The following is a 21101-nucleotide window of genomic DNA, read 5'->3' on the forward strand; positions in this document are numbered from 1 at the left end:
TCTTATTTTACTGTTACTTCTTAGTGCCTTTGGAGGGGTTGTTTAGTTTGAGACAGGTTCCCAATATGTAACTTTGGCTGTCCTGAAACTCGTTATGTAGACCAGGCTGGTCTCAAACTCACAGAGATCCTGAGTACTGAGATTAAAGGCAAGTGCCACTACCTCTATCTGAGTGAGAGGGAAGGAGGGGAGGATCTTGGAGGAGTTGGGGGAGGAAAACCTTATTTAGAATATAATGTATGAAAATATCTATTTTTTAGAAGATTTATTGATTATGTATACAGTATTCTGTCTGCATGTATGCTGCAGGCCAGAAGAGGACACCAGATCTCATTACAGATGGTTGTGAACCACCATGTGGTTGCTGGGAATTGAATTCAGGACCTCTGGGAGAACAGCCAGTGTTCTTAACCTCTGAGCCATCTCTCTAGCCCCCCAAAATATTTATTTTTAATTAGAAAATAGGAAAAAAAGATATGAACACAAGAATAAAAACCTCTAAGATGGAAACTCCTACAACACCCCCCACTGCACCTCCAAAATTTTAAATGAAGTGGTTTACTCCTTGCACATTGGAGGCTGACGGCAGACAAAACGAGTTCCAGGACAGTCTGGATGGACTACAGAGCAAGACCATATTATCAGGAAGGGTGTGTGTGGCCGGGCGGTGGTGGCACACGACGCCGACGCCTTTAATCCCAGCATTCGGGAGGCAGAGGCAGGAGAATCTCTGTGAGTTTGAGGCCAGCCTGATCTACAAGGCTCTAAAACTACAGCAAAACCCTGTCTCGAAAAACAAAACATAAAAATAAAATAAAAGAAAGAAAGAAAGAAAGAAAAAGAAAAAGAAAGGGTGTGTGGGGAAATGTGGAGCTGGGGACATAGCTCAGTCGTGGACTGACTGCCAATAACAAGAAAGAAAACCAAACAACAACAACAACAACAAAACAACCAAACAGAAAACAAAACAAAACCCTACAATTATGAAGTAATTTAAGATGTCTAAGTCTTAAAATAAATCAAAAACATAAAGGGGACACCAAGATGGCTCAGCAAGAAGGGCCATGTGCTGCTTAGCATGACAACAATCTGAGCTGCATCCCTGGAATGCATATGGTAGAACTAACTCCTACTGCAAGTTGTCTTCTGCTATAAACCATGAAAGTGTTGCCTTCTACAAAATAAAAATGTACAATGCTGGGCGGTGGTGGCGCACGCCTTTAATCCCAGCACTCGGGAGGCAGAGGCAGGCAGATCTCTGTGAGTTCTTGGTCAGCCTGGTCTACAAAGCGAGTTCCAGCACAGCCAGAGCTACACAGTGAAACCTGTCTTGAAAAACAAACCAAAACAACAACAACAATGCAGTAGAATGGCAGCTATACCCGAGTCACTGCCCAAAGCACACCAAACAATACAGAAAACATCAACTATGAAGAGATGATTGCTATGAGCATCTATGGGAAGCCATACTGGTGCCTGATTAACTGAAGTTTCTTATGCATTGTACTGAGCAAGGGCGCAGAATGACACACCATCCAGACCTACAGAGGCAAAAACAGAGTGAAGGAGGCGAGGATGTAAGCAAGCAAAAAAGTATTAGCCACAATATTACTGAAATTTCCGCCAAGAAGGAAAAGTATGGCTGGCAAAAAAACTTTTTGTATGATAGGGCCTCTCTTGGGTATATTCCCAAGAGTGGTATTGCTGGATCTAGGGGCAGGTTGATCCCGAATTTCCTGAGAAACCGAAACACTGCTTTCCAGAGTGGTTGCACAAGTTTGCATTCCCACCAGCAATGGGTGAGTGTACCCCTTTCTCCACATCCTCTCCAGCAAAGGCTATCATTGGTGTTTTTTATTTTAGCCATTCTGACAGGTGTAAAAAAAACTTTTTAAGATCAATCATTTTGAATAAATCTAATGAATAAGAATATAAATGATGTCTCATTTCTCTTCGGCTTTCTTTGATCTAGACTGATTTAGGATATGGGACATATAGGTTGGGTGTGTTCCCAGAGAAGAATAGGGTTCAGGACTCTAGACTGATTTTCTTTTTACAAAGACTTCATTATTCATGTGTCTGTATGTGTACTTGCACATGAGTATCCAGGGACCAGAAGAGGGAGCCTGATCCCCTGGGGCTCCAGTTACAGGCAGTTGTGAACATCTCAGTGTGAGTGTTGGGAACAGAACTCTGGTCTTCTGGACTAGCAGCAAGTATTCTGAACCACACAGCTACCTCTTCAGCCTCTGATTACTTTGAATATGAAAACTGTGGGCTGATGCGATGGCTCAGTGAGGAAAGGTGCTTGCCAAGCCGTGCCTGACAGCCTGAGTTCTATCCCTGGGACCCACATGGTGGAAGAATTGAGCAGATTCCTGCAAACTTGTCTTCTGATCTCCATGTGTGCACTGTGACACGTACGCCTATTTCATTCCCACTACACACACGCACACAGAAAACCACCACGAATTTAACATGACTATAAAATACATGCTCCCAAGCACTTGAGCTATTTGTAATCTTGAGGACTTACCAGAACCTGGGAGGGATTGTATTATGATTTATATCTGAAATTCACATACCGATGGCTTGGTCCCCAGGGCTGCAGTGTTCAATGTGAGATGTGCGAGGTCAAGAGGGCTCTGGCCTCACTGAAGACTAAGCCATCTATAGATTCACAGCCTAATGTGTTTCGGGTAAAAGGCTTTGCTAGTCTGTTTGCTTAGCTATTTATTTATATCACCTTTTACCTAAAAGTTGTGAAAGAACAAGGACATTCTAAAGACCATGAGAACTGTATTATGAAATGGAGTTGCTGGAAGTTATTATAGGCTAGCATGTTTAATAGTATAAGCCAACTAGAGAATCTACACTAAAACAATGTTTATATTCCACAAGTCTTCATTATCACCAGCTTGCTACCCAGAAGTTGTAACAACCAAGATGAAACGGCGTTGCTTAGAGGAAAGAAAACATATCACTCTAGGGCTATCAGGACAGACATCGAAAGTTCAAAATAAACAGCAACATCCAACAGGCCTTACTGCTGCCAGCAATACCACATTTCAGGGCACACAGACAGAATTTCCAGATAGCTGACTTCTCTTGGGTATGAATTATGATTTTTACTAAACACTGAGGATTAAGTTTATGTGACTTTCTAACATTCTTTACTTTCAAAAAGTTTTCTCAACTGCTGGAACTAATGAATTAAAAGTACTTAGCAGGACTACAGCCTTCTGTATGTCTTATATCAGTGTATTTCCCTTTACTGCAAAGTCTCACATGTTTAATAAGGTCCTAGGAAATAATGTCGGCTTTAGTATTTCTTTCCTTAATTCATGGGGCATCTTGAGTATGGGTTCCTTTATGTTTCCAAAGCAATTGGGGCTGTTCCACACTGGTTTAATAATGTAAGTTCCAGTCTGATGAAATCAAGATACAAGGGACTAAGGATATTTGACATTTTTCCTACCTGAAGTGATTCTATTCACCATGAGGTACTAGTGTTCGGTTAGTAGGTAAAATCTGCTGTAGCCTTTCCTACGTTCTCGGCGAAAGGTTTCTCTCTAGTGTGGATTTTTCCATGGTGAATGAGATTGGAGGATGAAGTGAAGGTTTTCTCACACTCCGTACACTCATAGGGCCTCTCCCCAGTGTGAGTTCGGATATGTTCAGTTCGGCTTGAGGAAGTAGTGAAATCTTTGCCACAATACTTACACTTATAGGGTTTTGTTCCGGTGTGAATACGAATGTGTTTAGTAAGGTACGAAAAATACTGAAAGGACTTCCCACATACATCACATTCAAATGGTTTTTCCACCGTGTGGGTTTTTAAATGGTCATGCAGTAGATTGTACCTACGGTAGGCTTTCCCACATTCTTTACACTCGTAGGGCTTGTCTCCAGTATGAATGGTTAGATGTTTGCGTAAGTACGAGGAGTTGAGGAAGGCTTTCCCACACTCCTTACATATGCAGGGTCTCTCTCCACTGTGCGTTCTCAAGTGCCTACGCAGGTATGAGGAAGCATGGAAGACTTTCCCACATTCCCCACATATATGAGGCATCTCTCCACTGTGAGTTTTTCTTATATGGTTATGTAGGTATGAGGAATTGAGGAAGGCTTTTCCACACTCCTTGCATATATAGGGTCTCTCTCCACTGTGAGTTCTCACATGTCTACGGAGATTGGAGTAAGAATGGAAGGCTTTCCCACATTCCCCACATATATAGGGCCTCTCTCCACTGTGAGTTCTTCCTATGTGGTTCCGTAGGTACGAGGAAGTCAGGAAGGCTCTTCCACACTCCTTACATATGTAAGGTCTCTCTCCACTGTGAATTCTTACATGTTGACTAAGGCGCGGGGAGGAAGCAAAGGCCTTCCCACACTCTTTACACGCAAAGGGTTTTTCTGAAGCATGAGTTGATATATGTGTTATAAGGCCTGAGCGCTTAGCAAAGGCTTTCCCACAATCCTTGCATTTATATGGTTTCTCTCCAGTATGAGTTCTAAAATGTTCCACTAGCCTTGAGTAGGTAGTGAAGGCTTTCCCACATTCCTTACATTCATAGGGTTTTTCTCCAGTGTGACTTCGTAAGTGTCTATTAAGATTTGAAGAACGTCCAAAGGCTCTTCCACAGATCTTACAGGGATACGTTTTTATGGTGTGCATTTGAACAGAGGCGTCCTGACCCGAGTGAGTAAGATGTCCAGTGTTGCAAGTGCTGTGAGTTTTCACTTGTGTCTTGAAATATGAATGCTCACTGAAGATTTCTCCACACTGTACATAGTAACAGAGTTCTCGTGCACTGTGGCTTCTGACCTGTTGATAAAGGGATGACTTATCGTTAGAGAATTTTCCAGACTCACTGAAGGACTCTACTTAAGTGAAGGCAGAAAGATGATGATTTTTGCCATTTTGACTATATGCTAGACTCTTATCCTAAAGTCTAGAACCATCAGTTTAAAAAAAATATATATATATATTTATTTATTTATACCATATTCTGTCTGTGTGTATGTCTGCCGGCCAGAAGAGAGCGCCAGACTTCATTACAGATGATTGTGAGCCACTATGTGCTTGCTGGGAATTGAACTCAGGACCTTTGGAAGAGCAGGCAATGCTCTTAACCACTGAGCCATCTCTCCAGCTCCCTAGAACCATCAGTTTTAATTTGGAAAGATGCTTCAGTATTTTGGTAGTTTTGTTTTTGAGACAGGTTCTTACTATGTAGCCACAGCTGGCCTGAAGTTCAATATGTAGAGAAGGCTGGCTTTAAACTCACAGAGCTCCACTTGCCTTTGCCTTCTGTATGCTGGAATTAAAGGTAAGGTATGTGCCACCACACCTGACCCCTGGCCCTTTCTTCTTCTTTTTTTTAATTGATAAGGTGCCTCTCTATTAAATAGACCAGGTTAGCCTCAAACTCAGAGATCCACCCGACTCTGCCTCCCGAGTACTCAGATTAAAGGTGTGCACCACCATGCTTGATTTTGCCCGAGCATATTAATGAAATTATTTTAAGATCCTCAGAAATCAGTAATATATGTGCAGGAATCAGTACTTAGGAGGACTCTATCAATCCAAGTTTTGACCTAGACCCTAAGACATTATTTTTAGTAGGGTGAATATCACTTCTCTTATTTTTAAAATTTGTGCTGATTTTCTACAAAATTCCCAATCTTTCCTGAGTGTGGTAAATAAGAACTCTCCTGGTTAACATCACCAACACTGTTCTCTCCTGTTGCTATGAACGAATGATAAAGTATGTTCAACTTTTTAATAGCATCTTTAGAATTTCTGCTTCCTTTCAAAATGAAAGATGCAACAGTCGTTGCCATTTGATATAAGCTCAAAATAATTGTTAAGATATAGACAAACTGCCTTAAAAGCTAGTATCTAGTTACATATGTGGGGCCAAGTACTTGTGGGATCTCTCTCTCTCTCTCTCTCTCTCTCTCTCTCTCTCTCTCTCATGCTGGGTGACATATGCAGATTTCACTGAGTTGAAATTTTAGGTCTTCATCATCTAGAGAGTGAACACCAGGCCATCCAGGGCTATGTGAGATCCTGTTTTAAATAAATAAAATAAACAATGGAATGTATTTACTTTGGAGGGGAGAATGCATACATATGGCAGTGTGCATGAAGAGGTAAGAGGACACCTGGGAGAGCCCCCTCTCTCCTCCTACCATGCGGGTACTGTGGATCAAGCTCACGTTGTCAGACTTTACCCACTGAGCCATCTTGGTCAGAGGGGTCTCTTAAAGAATAGGTTTGTTTGTTTGTTTGTTTTTAAAAGAATAGGTTTTATGATCAGTTTGGGTCACCCAAAAATTCATTATATTCAACATACTTCTTAGATACACTGCTGCTCTCTCCTGGGTGCGTGCTATTTGGCTTTCTACAAGGGAATTCACAAGTGCCTAGGAATGAGGGAAATAACAAATATCTTTAGTCAGTCTTACTGTTTGTATTCCACCGGGAGTCTGTCCCCTCAAAAACTCCTGACGCAGTGTTGACTCTTTGGTGCCAAGTGGCATTTCCCATTCTGGAAATAAACAGAAAAACAAAATGAAGAGTTAGCCATATAAATAAATAAATAAACAAACAAACAGTTACAAAGTTAAATGACATAGGGCTTTTTTGAATGTTTCTACTGAACCTGGCTAAGAAAAAAGAAAAGTGTGATCATTTTGACCAGGTCAATAAATTGACTACACTAAGGATGTGAGTTTTCAATGTTTTATTTCAAACTGACTCTTTGAAAATTAAAACTCATGGCAAGCAAGAACTGCACTATCAGGGCTGCAAAGTAGCAAAGATCTGAGCAAAGAATATAAACAACAATAATAAACACGAAACACAATAATAGGTCATTCTGCAAAACTACAGGAACACCTGAGAAGGCAAAAAGTAAGAGCCTATGAAATAGAGGGTTCTGTGCCCTTTCAGGTACACGGCCCACACTTAAAGACATCAGGTGCATCTTTAAAAGACTTCACATTTAATTCTTAACACATCCTTCACAAGCACTCACCTTGGAGATCTTCTCTATGCAAATCCTCTTCTTCCAGCCAGGAGATCAGACTGGGTTTGATGACCTCGCATCCTGATACAAGGCCAAGTGCATTCACGGAGGAAGTTCATGCAAAAGAGTCCAAAAGTCAGCATAATTCAGGAGTTGTTTGAGTTTCTGTTTCTGTTTTTTGGACAGGGTATCACTATGTAGTCCTGGAACATGATATATAAACCAGGATGGCCTCAAACACATAAAAAGCTGTCTGTCTTCCTCCTGAGTACTTCGATTTAAGGTGTGTGCCATCATGCCAGCCATGAAGCTATGCTTCTAATGAAACCAGGGCAGTTACTTCAGAGACGTTAAACAAGCAAATGCTGCCTCTTCTATGCCCTGATTACTGCTGAATTGACACCACAGTTGATGATTATATACATCCCAAGAAAACACTAACACTTCAGGTCAAATAGAAAGCAAAGTGAAACAAAGATAATTTTACTTCCAAACAGCAGGCTACAGAGAGCATCAGATTCTATAAGTAGGATGTACTCTTTTTTGGCTCAGTATATCAAAGGAAGAGAATGACTACATTTCTATATTTTTCGTCCTCCTTCTCACTTTTATTTCTTTGGGGGCAGTGCTGGAAATTAAACACAGGGACTAGCACAGAACACCCAACTCAATAAATTTGACTTTCAAATATTTATTTATTTGAGACAGGGTCTCACTGTGAGTTCTAGCTGTCCTGGAACTCACTATATAGACTAGGCTGACCTTAAACGCACAAAGACACATCTGTCTCTGCCTCCCAAGTTCCGGGATTAGAGCTAGCACCACTCTGTCCAGTCAATGATTGTGTTCCTAACAGGGTGATTGGTAGTGGTGCCGTTCATCTGGCACAGCACTTTGAGAACCACACAGAAAATGAAAAGGCATAGCAGACCCCACTTATTCATGCTTTTACGGTCTGTGGTTAGTTACACACTATCCCCTGTCCTGGAAATATTAAATATAAATTTCCAGAGAAGCCTCATCATTGCACGTCATTTTGAGTAGCATTACAGAATCTCACACCCCTCTTCTGTGTGTGAACGCAGAATCACCCTTTGCCCGCTGCCTGCTCCACAGCCATTCGGCATCTTTCTGAGTAGCTTGCCTGTTGTACCACAGCAGCACCTGCCAGGCACGGTGGCACAAACCTTGGGAGGCAGAGGCAGCTTGAGTTAGAGTTCCACGTCAGCCACAGTGAGAATCCACCTCAAAACAAACAAAAAGCAGCATGGCCACACTTATGCTCATGTGGCCCTCACTTTACTAATGGCCTCAAACACAAAGGTAGTCTTGATGGCACTTCAGATCAGGCCAAAGAGAAGTTGTAAAATGTGGGAGGGAAACCTCTATGTTGGGGTTGCTAATATTTATTCTTAGGAGTTTTCTTTTGTCTTTCTTCTTTTTTTCTTTCTTCTTTCTTTTTCTTTTTCTTTCTCTCTTTTTTTTATTTTTCAAGATAGGACTTCTCTGTGTAACAGCCCTGGCTGTCCTGGAAGTAGCTCTAGACCAGATTAGCCTCAAACTCACAGAGATCTTTCTGCCTCTGCTTCTGAGTGCTGGGATTAAAGCCGTGTGCCACCACACTTGGCTCAGAAGTTTTATTTCTTATTTGGGTATTTTGCTTTCACATATATGTGTAGTATGTATACACGATCCCCAAGGCCCGAAGAGGCAGCCAATCTGGAACTGAATTTACAGCAGCTCAAGGTTGTGAGCTGCTACCTGGGAGCAGGGAACCAAGCCTGGGTCTTTTGCAAGAGCAACAAGTGCTTTTAACTGCTGAGCCATCTCTCCAGCCCAATGCTAATTCATATCTACTCTCAAGAAGTTTCCAGTCAGATGTTATGGTACGTATCTATAATCCCAGCACTTGGAAAGTGGAGACAAGAAGATCAGGACAAGGTCAACCTTAACTACAATGAAATCTTGCTTCCAAAAATTAAATCTCCAATGTGTGAAATCAAGAAAAAGGAACTCGGGGGCTGGAGAGATGGCTCAGTGGTTAAGAGCATTGCCTGTTCTTCCAAAGGTCCTGAGTTCAATTCCCGGCAACCACATGGTGGCTCACAACCATCTGTAATGAGGTCTGGTGCCCTCTTCTGGCCTGCAGACATGCACACAGAGAGAATATTGTATACATAATAAATAAATATTAAAAAAGAAAAAGGAACTCAAAGCATTAGCTCAACTGTACATACAGTTCAGTTTCACCTACAGTTTTAGGCATCCACTGGGACTCTTGGATCTTATCTCCCACAGACAGACTCTGGATAAAGTTTGTGTGTCTGTACTTCCCATTGCATTTTGATCCTTCAGCACACCCAGGATACACCGTCCTCCTCCCTGAGAAGCCATAAGGAGCGGTGACAGTCCTACCTGCTGAGGCCAGGTTCTGGTAGTTCTCCAGCATCACCTCTCTGTAGAGGTCTCTGTGAGCCTGATCCAATAAAATCCATTCTTCTTGGGTGAAGTCCACAGCCACATCATCAAAAGTCACCGAGACCTAAATCACACACACACACCACACACATACACATACACCACATGCACACATACACACACACACACACCACACATACACACACACACACACACACCACACACATATACACACACACAGATTAAGAGAGAGAGAAAGAGAAAGCGAGAGAGATATTGAGTAAATAATAACATGTGCACCAATGTTCTCTACAGTGAAGCGAGACCTAATATCCACACGGATCTGAGAGCATCCATTGACTGCCCCAGGACTTGGTGGCCCCAATACCCCTGCCCACATCTACACTCAACTTGTTGATCTGCTCCAGATATTTACAATTAATGACCCTTCTGACAGGTGAACAGACCTCGCCACAATCAGACTAGAAGCCCTTCTCTCAATTTCTTAAAATATATTTCTTTTTTTTCTTAAAATATTATTTTTCAGCACACTACATGTGTTACCTTAACAGTAACAGACAAATACTCCAAAAAAAGGACACTAGATCTTCCTTATCATCTGTCAGAATAACTGAACTGGACCTAATTAATGTGCAAAGATTAATTAGTAATTATTGAAATCTGGAATGAGTTTTAGGTATTACATCAACCATATCAGAGTCCTCACTCTCTCAGAAATTCAGCCAGGTACTCAGCTCTTGGGGGGGCTTCTACTTGTTTTAGACTCTGGACGTAAGCCCACCCTGAAGAAGGGGGGACGACAAGGTGGGGTGAGACAAAGACCTACATACCTGGTAACAATTGGTCAGACAATCAGCCACCATCTTCTCTACCTTTATCTTTTCTTCAAGAACAGAGTCCGAGTCCCTGACAAAGAGTTCCTGGAAAAAGACAGAAGACAAGAGGACGCAGAGCGGCCTTAAATTCTTGTACGCCTTGACATCCTTGACATCATCCTGCCTGCCGTAGTCTCCTCTCCTGGGGCTGTGGTAGAATCCTCTGACAAAGCGAACTGAAGGAGGAGATGCCGATTCTGGCTTACAGCTCCAGGGCCCAGTCCATCACGGTGGGAAAGGAAAGGAGCTTCAAGCAGCTGCTCACATCACAGCCACAATCAGGAAGCAGAAAAGCAATGAACGCATTGCTTGGCTCACTGTCCATTACAGACAGCCCAGGAGCCTTGCCAATGTTCCGATGGGTCTTCTCCCATAAATTAACCCAATCAAGGTAAGTCTCACAGACCTTCTCAGAGGCCGCCCTAATCTAGACAGTGTGTGCCCAGAGATCTGCCCCCTAGGTGATGTTAGAACCTGTTGATTATGAACAATAACCAGTACACAGCCCTAATATGAAACCCATGTAATCCTGCACACCTGAGAAAACTCACCCATATACACAAACATGACGCCAGAGCAGTCCTGTGTCACCTAGAACTAGGAACAAGCAGATGAACCATGCTACCCACTAGGAAAATGTCTCATTTTATAGGGAAGAGAACTTCAAGTCGGAGAGGTGACACCTTATTTTCCCATAGTAATATATCTCATGAGGATTATATAGTACTTATCAAAACACACACACCAAGAGCCAGACTTAGAATCTGCACTGTCATGGTTTGGGTATCGAAATGATCTCACAAATTCACGTGTTGACAGATTGGTAATACAGCAGTGTGTACCTCCTTTGGTAGGAGACTGAATCATGAGAGATCCATCACCAACTGATTAAACAATTGATTAAGTTATGGGCCACATAACTTAATGGGCTATTACAAGGTAGCAGAATTTACGGTGTGGGACCTAGACGGAGGAAGTAGGCCACTGAGGATTTGTTCCCGAAGAAAAGATGCTGTTTTCTGCATGGTAGCTCATGTTGTGTTTCTGCTTCCTGTCTGCCATGGGGTGAGTAGCTCTCACAGTACCTTTCCCATCATGACCTTCTGCCTTACCAAGGGCTCAGAAACAGGGCCAAGAGAACCTGGACCAAAGCCTCTGAAAGCCAGAGCAATAAACTCTTTTCCTTATACGATGCTGGTGTCAAGTTTTTCTCTGTTTTGAGACAAGGTCTCATGTAGTCTAGGCTGGCCTTAAGCTTGATATGTAGCCAGGGATCAACTTGAATTCCTAATCTTCCTACCATACCTCTCAAGTGATGGAATTACAGGTGTGAACCACCATACCTGGCTTAGAGGGTGCTGGATGAATCCAGGGTCTTGGGCATGCTGGGCAACTGATCTACCAGTGGATCCCAGCTCCAGCACCAGTGCCAGGCATTTTATCCCAGTGACAGAAAGTTAACATGACCATTCACTAACCTTTGAAGTGGCCCTAAAGTACACTCAGCAGGGCAGTGTGACTGTCCAGGCCTGGATCATAGGAATCTTTACTGTTCAGGGGACTTAGATTAGATCCTCTGAAAAGGAACAACTGGTCTAGTCATGGAACACATCAGGAGTTGGCATCCCGAAGGTGGATTGCACAGATGTTCTTTTTGCATGCTAAGGCCACCTCCTTAGGCATCTCAAGGGATGGTGAAACTCTACACTTTATTCGGGGCTATTAGGAGCCTGTTCCAACCAATCATCAAGAAGCAATAGTTCACTACCATACATGAGCTCACTTTCCACATACGAGGTAAGTGAAAGCTACTATAGACAGTGTACCTTGTAATAGGAGTATTACTAACAACTCTTTCATTTACTGAAGACTAATGTGTGAATATGCAATATATATTTATATAAACCAGTTAACTATTACTTTTTAAAACTAATTAGATTTTATTTCGTGTATAGAGGAGTGTCCATCTTGCACATGTGGAGGTCAGAGAATAATTTAGTTGATTCTTTCCTTCTACTTATATGGATTTGGGGGACTTGGGGTCATCTGGCTTGGGGCAAATGCCTTTACCTGCTGAATCATCTTGCTGGTCCTAGATAAACCTATTTAATTACCCTACCAGCCCTTCACAGTAGACCTAATGGAGAAACAAGTTTAGACACTGCAAGTAACTGTTCCAACGAATGCAGGAAGTGTTGCAAAGTTCGGATCTTCTGTCATGTTTTGTTGTCTAAGGCTGAACTAGAGATTCTCCTGCCTCAGTTTTCCAAGAGCTGGGACTAAAGGTATGTGCAGCCATGCCTGGCTTTCCTATTTGTGTCTCAACAGGATCAGAAGTACAGCTGAGACCTGTACTGTACAACATATTTTATGACTTCCACAAGTACTACCGATCACTTCTGTGAAGTCAGGATTTAGTTTTTTTCTTGAGACAAAATCTTAATAGCCAGGCTGACCTTGAACTTGATATAAGACTAAGAATGACTTTTAAGTCCTGATCCTCCTGTTTCCACATCCCAAGTGTTAGAATTACAAATATGCACACCACACCTAGCTGAAGTTAATATTTCTAAAGGAGGTTTGCTTTGTTGGTTGTTTAAGACTAACCTAGAATTTGAGATGTAGACCAGGCTAGCCTCAGACTTGCAGAGATCCACCTACCTTGCCTCTCAAGGACTGACATGCCCACCTAAACTTTATAATTTTGTGGTGCCCCAGTTAGCTGGTGTTTCTTTGTTGTTGTTGCTATTTTTCGATATAATACTCAGAGTCCTGTCCATACTAGGCAGGCACTCTACTGCTGAGCTATACTGCCAGGCTCCAGTTCACCTTTAACAAGCCTTAGCTCACAGATGGACTAACTGAAGAGCAGGCCAATCCTGTGGCTATTTTCCTACTTTCTATATTTGTAACTAGAATGTTGCAAGGAACCGCTTGTTTGTCCCAGCTGCCCAGAACCGAAATAATCACACAGAAACTGTATTAATTAAAATGCTGCTTGGCTCATTAGCTCTAACTTCTTATTGGCTAACTCTTACATATTAATTTAACCCATCTCCATTAATCTGTGTATCAGCACGAGGTCGTGGCCTACCAGCAAAAGTCCAGCATGTCTATCTCCAGCGTCGGATCCATGGCGTCCCTCTGGCTCCACCCTTCTTTCTCCCAGCATTCAGTTCTGTCTTCCCTGCCTACCTAAGTTTCTTTATTCATTAATGGTAATGACAGCACACAGAGGGGACTCCCACATCACTAGAATATAGACATTCTTGGCTGGCAGAATCCCTTCAATTAGATGTCTGGCATATAAAGTGGAGGTTTTTGTGATAGAAGCAAACAGAGGTAGTAGCCTACACACTCGGGAGGTTGAGGCAGAAAGATTCCTACAAGTTCCAAGCCAACTGGACCTATGTATCAATATCCTGTCTCAAAAACTGATGAATCCCCTTCTCATTCTTCACAGAAATAGAAGGAAAAACTATCTTAAAATTTATATGGAACCACCAAAGATCCCGGATAGTCAAGCAATCCTGAAGAAGAAGAACACTGAAAGGATTACTATTCTAGATCTTAAGATATATTACAGAGTCAACAGTCATAAAAACAATAGGGCACTGGCACAAAAACAGACGTGCAGTAGGCCTAGAGATGGCTCAGCAGTTAAGAGCACTGGCTGCTCTTCCTAAGGACCCAGGTTCAAACCCAGCACCCACATGGCTGCTCACAGCTGTCTATAATTCCTGTTTCGGGAGATCTGATGTCCTCATCAGACATACCTGCAGGCAAAACACCAATGTACATAAAATAAAAATAAAAAAATTATATTGAAAAAAAGACATGTAGATCAAAGATCCAAATATGAGCGCACATAACTTCAGCCACTTAATATTTGACAATGATAGATAAACATAAGCTGAAGAAAGAGACATCTTCAACACGTGGTACTGGGAAAATTTCATGTGCACATGTAGAAGCACAAAATTAGACCCGTATCTACCACCTTGCACAAAAACTAACTCCGAATGGATCAAAGACCTAAACCTGAGATAATGAGACTGCTAGGAGAAAACACAGGCAGTACCCTGATGATGCAGGTGTAGGGACCTCCTGAACAGTACTCCATCTGCCCAGGAATTAACCTTAACAATTACCAAAGCTGAAAGGCTTCTGTGCAGCTAAAGATGGAGCCCACAGAAAGGGAAAAGAATCTTTGCCCACTGTACGTCTGACATAGGATTAATTCCCTGAATATATAAAGAGCTAAGAAGAAAGAAAGAAAGAAAGAAAGAAAGGAAGGAAGGAAGGAAGGAAGGAAGGAAGGAAGGAAGGAAGAAAGAAAGAAAGAAAGAAAGAAAGAAAGAAAGAAAAGAAAAGAAAAGAAGCAACAAATGACCCATTCAAAATATGAGCCTGGGACCTGAACAGTTCTCAAAAGAAAAGCAAACAAATAAAGTCTAAAAATAAATGTTTATTATCTCTAGCAACTGGGGAAAAGAAAACCAGAACAACTTTGATGGCAAAGTTCAACCGACAACAAATGATGACTAGAGTGTGGGGGAAAAGGAACCTTCCTTCAATGTTGGTGGGATTACAAACTGGTATAGCCATACGGGAATCAATGTGGAGGATCAATCAATCAATCTTTCTCTCTTTGGTTTTTTGAGATAAAGTTTTTCTGTATAGCCCTGGCTGTCCTGGAACTTGCTCTGTAGACCAAGCTAACCTCAAACTCAGAGATCCTCCTGGCCCTGCTTCCCAAGTGCTGGGATTAAAGGGTCACCACCACCTGACTCAAGTGTGAAAACTCTCAAAAAGCTAAAAATAAAGCCAGACAGTGGTGGTGCATGCCTATAATCCCAGTAGTTGGGAGGCAGAGGCAGGTGGATCTCCATGAGTTTGAGGCCACCCTGGTCTACTAATATAGGATGTCCTTCTGTATATGTGTTGCTTTTATTGATTGATGAATAAAGCTGTTTTGGCCAAAGGCTTAGCAGAGTAAAGACAGACAGGAAATCTGAACAGAGACAGAGAGAGTAGGAGGAGCTGAGGAGACACCACGTAGCTGCTGAACAAGAAAGTCATCAGAAACTTACTGGTAAGCCACAGCCTTGTGGTTATACACAGATGAATAGAAATGGGTTAGTTTAAGATATAAGAGCTAGCTAGGAATATGCCTGAGCCATTGGTTAAAGAGTGTTGTAATTAATATAGCTTTTGTGTGATTATTTGTATCTGGGCAGTCAGGAAATGAAAGTGCAGTCACTGTCTGTTTACATAATGGTGCCTAACATTTGGCAACGTACTTCCACATAAAGCCTAAGAAAGCTTGTAAAAATTACTTCTAGACCCACAAAAATGGGAGTCAATTGGAGCTTGTGGTAGCCACAATTTTTCAGATAGGCTCTGTTTGCTGGCTGTAAGCAGAGGTGCAGCTTTTCTCAGAGACAGCTTGCTGGTTCATACTGGTGGCACCAATGGCTCTGGCTCTTCTGGGAGGTCCTGCTACAACAGAGCATTTAAATGGGGTTTCTGAGCAGAGTGCTACAAGTTGCCTAATGGTGATACAGACCCTCTGTGTCCCTGGAGCAAGGCTTGCAGAGGCAGTGAACACACCTCTACCATATTGGACAGGGTGGAGCCAACAGACAAAGCTGCAGCATTATTGCTAGCCATGCCTCCTTAGCATTTAAAAAAAAAAACAAAGCAAAACAAAACTCTCCTGGTTAGAAAATGATTACAGATACACAATAAGAGATTCAGACAAAAAAGATCTCTGAATGGGACACAGTGTTGGGTAAATATACATGGGCTTAGGACAGAGAGAAGAAAGAGTACAGTCATAGATTAAAGGAGTAAAATAATAAAATAAATATTAAAAAGTAATAGAGTAAAAAAATAAGCCACATATACAGTTACAGGAGGAGACCTTATTCAAAAATAAAAGATGACACCACATTACTCACTTCTCCCTTACCCATGCAAGAGTGGGAGGCGGGCTAGGGAGATGGCTCAGCAGACAGAGGTACTTGCCTGCCTGCTGACAGAGTTCAATCCCCAGGATTCAAAATAGTAGGGGGAACTGCAAGGTGTCCTCTAACCTCCACATGTCTGCTATGACGTCTTTTCACACAGGCACAACTATGAAAGTACACTAAAAGAAGTTTAAAGTGAGGAGCTGAAGAGATGGTTCAAAGGTTAAGAGCATTGCCTGCTCTTCCAAAGGTCCTGAGTTCAATTCCCGGCAACCACATGGTGGCTCACAGCCATCTGTAATGGGGTCTGGTGCCCTCTTCTGGCCTGCAGGCATACACACAGACAGAATATTGTATACATCCTAAATAAATAAATAAATATTTTTTAAAAAAAGAAGTTTAAAGTGTGAGAAACTTAGGGGTGATGTTTTCTAAAGGTCCAGCGCTGTTGTCAAGCAAAGCATTCATTTGAAGATTTTATTTAGCTTATTGCTCCTTATGCCAACCAAAACAAGACATAACACTTAACAGATACTTGAGTTTGGAGCACCTATATGGCCTCCAGCTTCACGTGCATGTCAGAACAAGTTACGACAGCTATAGTAGAAGGGGGCTCAGCAGACAAAGGAGCTCGCCATAGAAGCCTGGAGACCTGTTCAATCTCCAGAACCTACGAAGAACGAATGGACCCCACAAAGTTGCCCTGGGCCAAGCCACACCCATCACAAACACATGTGTACAAGAATAATTAAAAATCTTAGGGGGCTGGAGAAATGGCTCAGTGCTTAAGAGTACTGACTGCTCTTCCAGAGGACCCAGGTTCAATTCCCAGCACCCACATGGCAGCTCACAACTGTCTGAAGACCCAGTTGCAGGGGATCTGACACCTTCACATAAAATAAAGTTAAATAAACCATAAAAAATATAAAAAAAAATCTTAAAGCATATAATACAAGGTTTTCACGTGCCTGATCTGAATCACTCAGCAGATCTAAAAGAGGTCCAAGTGCCAGACATCAGGCAACACCTTAGCCTTCTTGGTACTTTAGCCCAGTCCTAAGCCTTTTGTATATCTGCTGCCGGAGGCTAGACTCAGAGCTTCCTGCCTGCCAAGTAAGTTTGCTATCCCTGAGCCACACACACTCCAGGCACCATGCCCTCTTTTAAAGATCAACACGTCTGCTTTTGAGAAACAGCTGTGGCTCACAACCAGAACATTACGGGATAACTACAGACACACAGTTACTAGAGAAGAACTGAGTAACGCTGCCCGGACAACCCAAGGAGCATACGGTGCTCACAGCAGCTCTTACCACAGCTTATAGACCTCTCTTCTAGAGTTATGGAGCACACAGGAAAAAGAGAAAGGAGGAAACACAGTCTTTTTTAAACATCCCATGAGACTTCAATTAGAAATAGCAAAATGTATGACTTTCCTAAAGAATGTGAGACTCTTCAAAAATTACCACAGAACCAGGCATGGTGCTAGACACTAGAAATCCCAACAACTGGTAGGTAAAGGCTGGAGGATCAGAAGTTCAGGGTCAGCCTCAACTACATAGCAAGGTTGAGGCCAGCCTGGGCCACATGACATCCTATTTCAAAGAACAAACAGAAGCTATGGATTTGGATCAGTGAGTAAAGACCAAGCCAGAAAACCCGTTTTTCCTCCAGTACCAGAGATGGTGGAAAGAGAACCAACTCCTGAAAATCGTTCTCTGACCTCTGAGCCAGGGCTAGTTCCTGAAATGAAGGATGCACAGGCCTTCAGCTTCAGGTGAAGAGGGCAGAGTACTCTCATTTTCACCAGCAGAAAGCCATAGTCCCACTGCATCTATACATTTATGTACAAAATAATCAGTGTGTAGCTCACTGAATGAGCAGTTTTACGAGTAGTAAAGTCAAGAGGAGAAGAGGTAAAGAGAGAGAGGAAGAAAAGAGAATAAAGAAAGGCAAGGAAAAGGAAGAAAACGAAAAGAAAAGGAACGACTAAAGAAATAAATATTTAGGGGGGTGTGGTGGCGCACGCCTTTAATCCCAGCACTACGGAGGCAGAGGTAGGTGGATCTTCACGAGTTCGAGGCCAACCCAGTGTACACAGCGAGATCCCGTTCAGCGGGGAGAAAAAAAGAAAAAGAAAAAAAAGAAAAATAAACATTCACACTCACCCCAAACAGAAATGTTACTGCTAGACACCTAAGAGGACTTTTTCTACCCCAATGTCATATGACAGAATTAAACAGACGATGCCAAAGACAAAGCCACACTCTGCGAGGTAAGATTCCTTCACAAACCCCAGCTCGCGGTGCTCACCCGAGCTCCACAATCAGGGGTGGTGCAGAGGAGGCGGCGGCTGCAGGGCGATGCAGAGCGGCGGAGTTCTGTCCTGGAAGACCGACTAATCTGGAAGGCTGGAAGACAGCTTGGGAGTTTTCTCCAGAGGGGGCCGAGCAGACCGCAAGTTCCTTCCCGGGAGAGCGTCCGCAGCGGCGGAGGGAGGCGAGGTGCACGCCAGACCGCCGGTCCCGGGCTCCGAGCCTACGCGGACGGCCTCTCCGCGGGCTGCGGACACAGCCACGCCTTACACTGACCCTCCACGGCCGCCGTCGCGCCCCCCTCCTCGACTCCCAGGGAGTAAAGATGGACCAGACGCGAAGAAAGGCACTGCGAACTACAGGACAGAGCCATCGCTAGAAAAAAAAGGGGGGTCGCTATGTCGGTGTCACTTCCGCTTCCGTCCTGGAGTGTAGCCCGGGAGATTCGGGTCTTGGCCACCCTGGACAGAGGTGGAATTTAGGAACTGAGAAATGGCTCTGGGATTAGGAGTGTTGTTCTTGTAGAGGACCCAGGTGGTGGCGCACAGTTGTCCGTAGCTCCACCAAGTTTGACTTAGATCTTAAACCTGTCCCTCTGTCTCTGTCTCTGTCGTTCACTTAAGAGGCAAAGGCAGACAGATCTCTGTGAGTTCATGGCTAGCCTGCATAGTGAGTCAGAGAGAGACAGATTATTCTCGAGCCAAATATGAGTGACTTTGGCCCAGGAACACAGATTTGAAGTTACCCCAAATTCCACATGCAAATGTAACTGTTTCAAGAAATTATTATAGTAACAGAACAAAGAAGATCGTAAAGCATGTATCAGACCTTAGCAAAGCTGCCACCATGATGGAAGTACCATTCAGGATGCAAAACTCAGCATGTAGACCACCACCTGCTAAAGCTAAAGCCAAGGCCTAGTCCATCAAGTCCGTGGTTCTGGGAAAGTCTTTGCCTTGTGGCTTCTGTAGTTCTGATTCTGGCTAACTGTTCTTGTTAACTGAAATCTGTTAACCCAGAACATTGTTTTTCTGCTTAAAAGCTCATGCTGAGAAAGGCTTGGGTTATAGTGGGATCTTGACCACCCAGTGTAGTCACCAGCTGGCTAATAAAGACTTTCTATTGGCTTAAACTCCTGTCTGTTTTAGTTTTTTTTGGGGGGGGGGAGGTGTGCTGTTTTTTGAAGACAGGGTTTCCCAGTAGCTATGGAGTCAATCCTGGAACTCGCTCTGTAGACCAGGCAGGCCTCAAACTCACAGATATCCATCCACCTGCCTCTGCTTCCCGAGTATGAGGATTAAAAGTGCGTGCCACCACCACCTGGCTTTTCTATTGGCTTAAACTCGAGTCCGAGCAGTCTTCTCTCGTGGATACCCCACAAAAAGCACAACCACAGATACTTGTAGACAGCAGGTGCATGGATTTGTTTCTTTTTTAATTTTAATTTTATTTTAGGTGCATGGGTGTCTTGCCTGCATGTGTGTCTGTGCAGCATGTGCGTGCAGAGCCTGCTGAATCCAGAAGAGGGCATCAGATCCGCTGGAACTGGAGTCACAGATAGTGGTAAGACGCCATGTGAGTGTTGGGAATCGAACCAGGGTCCTATGGAAGAGCAGTCAATGTTCTTAACCACTGAGCCATCTCTCCAGTCCCCAGGATTTTGTTTCTTGATCTACTCAGTCAACCTGTGTCTTTTGATTGGAGAATTGAAGACATTAATATTTAAAGTTATTGTTAAAATGTATATGTTAATAATGGTAATTGTGTTGATTTTGGAGTTATTTGTGTTTTTGGTGGTATTTTGTGTGTGTGTGTGGAGGGGTTTGTTTCAGACAGTGTCTCTCTATATAGCTCTGGTAGTCCTGGAACTCACTCTGCAGACCAGCCTTGCCTCAACTCACAGAGATCTGACTGCCTTTCCCTCTCCAGTGCTGGATTAAAGGTATGTGCTACCATGCCTGGTGGTACTTCATGTTTTAATAATTATGGATTCTTATTTTTTCCACAGTATCTCTGCTATGCTCATTCCTCTCTTCAACCTAAACTTTTGCTTCTCATATTTTTCTTAGGTTTAGTTTGTTGAATATAATTTTTAGGATGTTTATATCATGGAAAGTTTTTCTTTTTCTTTCAATTATGGTAGATCAATCTAGGCTGGCCATCTTTCACAATCTCAACATCCAAAGTCCAAAATTGATTAAACGCTTTTGGCATTATGATATGGCAACATGTTTGCGGGGATCTGGGAGTAGAATGTGGTGTTTTGATTGAGAGTGCCTCTCTCAGGCTCATATATTTGAAAGCTTCATCCCTAACTGTTAGAACTTTTTAGAAAAGGATTAGAGGTGCAGCCTTATTGAAAAGGGTGTGTCATAGGGGTTGAGCTTTGAGGTTTCAAAATCCCAAGCCAGGCCCAGTCTGTCTCACTCTCTGTCCCATGCTTGTGGAGCAGATGTAAGCTCT

The 21101-nt window shown here is 42.9% G+C and overlaps 1 protein-coding gene across 2 annotated transcripts in view; it reads right to left on the minus strand.

Annotated features, from left to right (window-relative positions):
- LOC142846350 (uncharacterized) overlaps window positions 1–19038 on the minus strand; it is a 34155-nt gene extending 15117 nt beyond the window's left edge. The window contains exons 1-6 of one of the 2 annotated variants that reach the window (XM_075966754.1): window positions 18637–19004; window positions 10307–10396; window positions 9453–9579; window positions 7047–7118; window positions 6475–6557; window positions 3479–4828 (exon numbers count right to left, since the gene is read on the minus strand). In XM_075966754.1, the coding sequence (XP_075822869.1) occupies window positions 3518–4828; window positions 6475–6557; window positions 7047–7118; window positions 9453–9579; window positions 10307–10339 (1626 nt within the window). In that variant the 5' untranslated portion in view covers window positions 10340–10396; window positions 18637–19004 and the 3' untranslated portion in view covers window positions 3479–3517. Of the gene's footprint in view, window positions 1–1794; window positions 4829–6474; window positions 6558–7046; window positions 7119–9452; window positions 9580–10306; window positions 10397–18636 lie in introns of those variants that run through there. The other variant, XM_075966753.1, reaches the window with a different exon arrangement.
- Window positions 19039–21101: the final 2063 nt, after the last annotated feature.

This window comes from Microtus pennsylvanicus, chromosome 3 (genome assembly GCF_037038515.1).
Source record: "Microtus pennsylvanicus isolate mMicPen1 chromosome 3, mMicPen1.hap1, whole genome shotgun sequence".
Lineage (NCBI taxonomy): Eukaryota > Metazoa > Chordata > Mammalia > Rodentia > Cricetidae > Microtus > Microtus pennsylvanicus.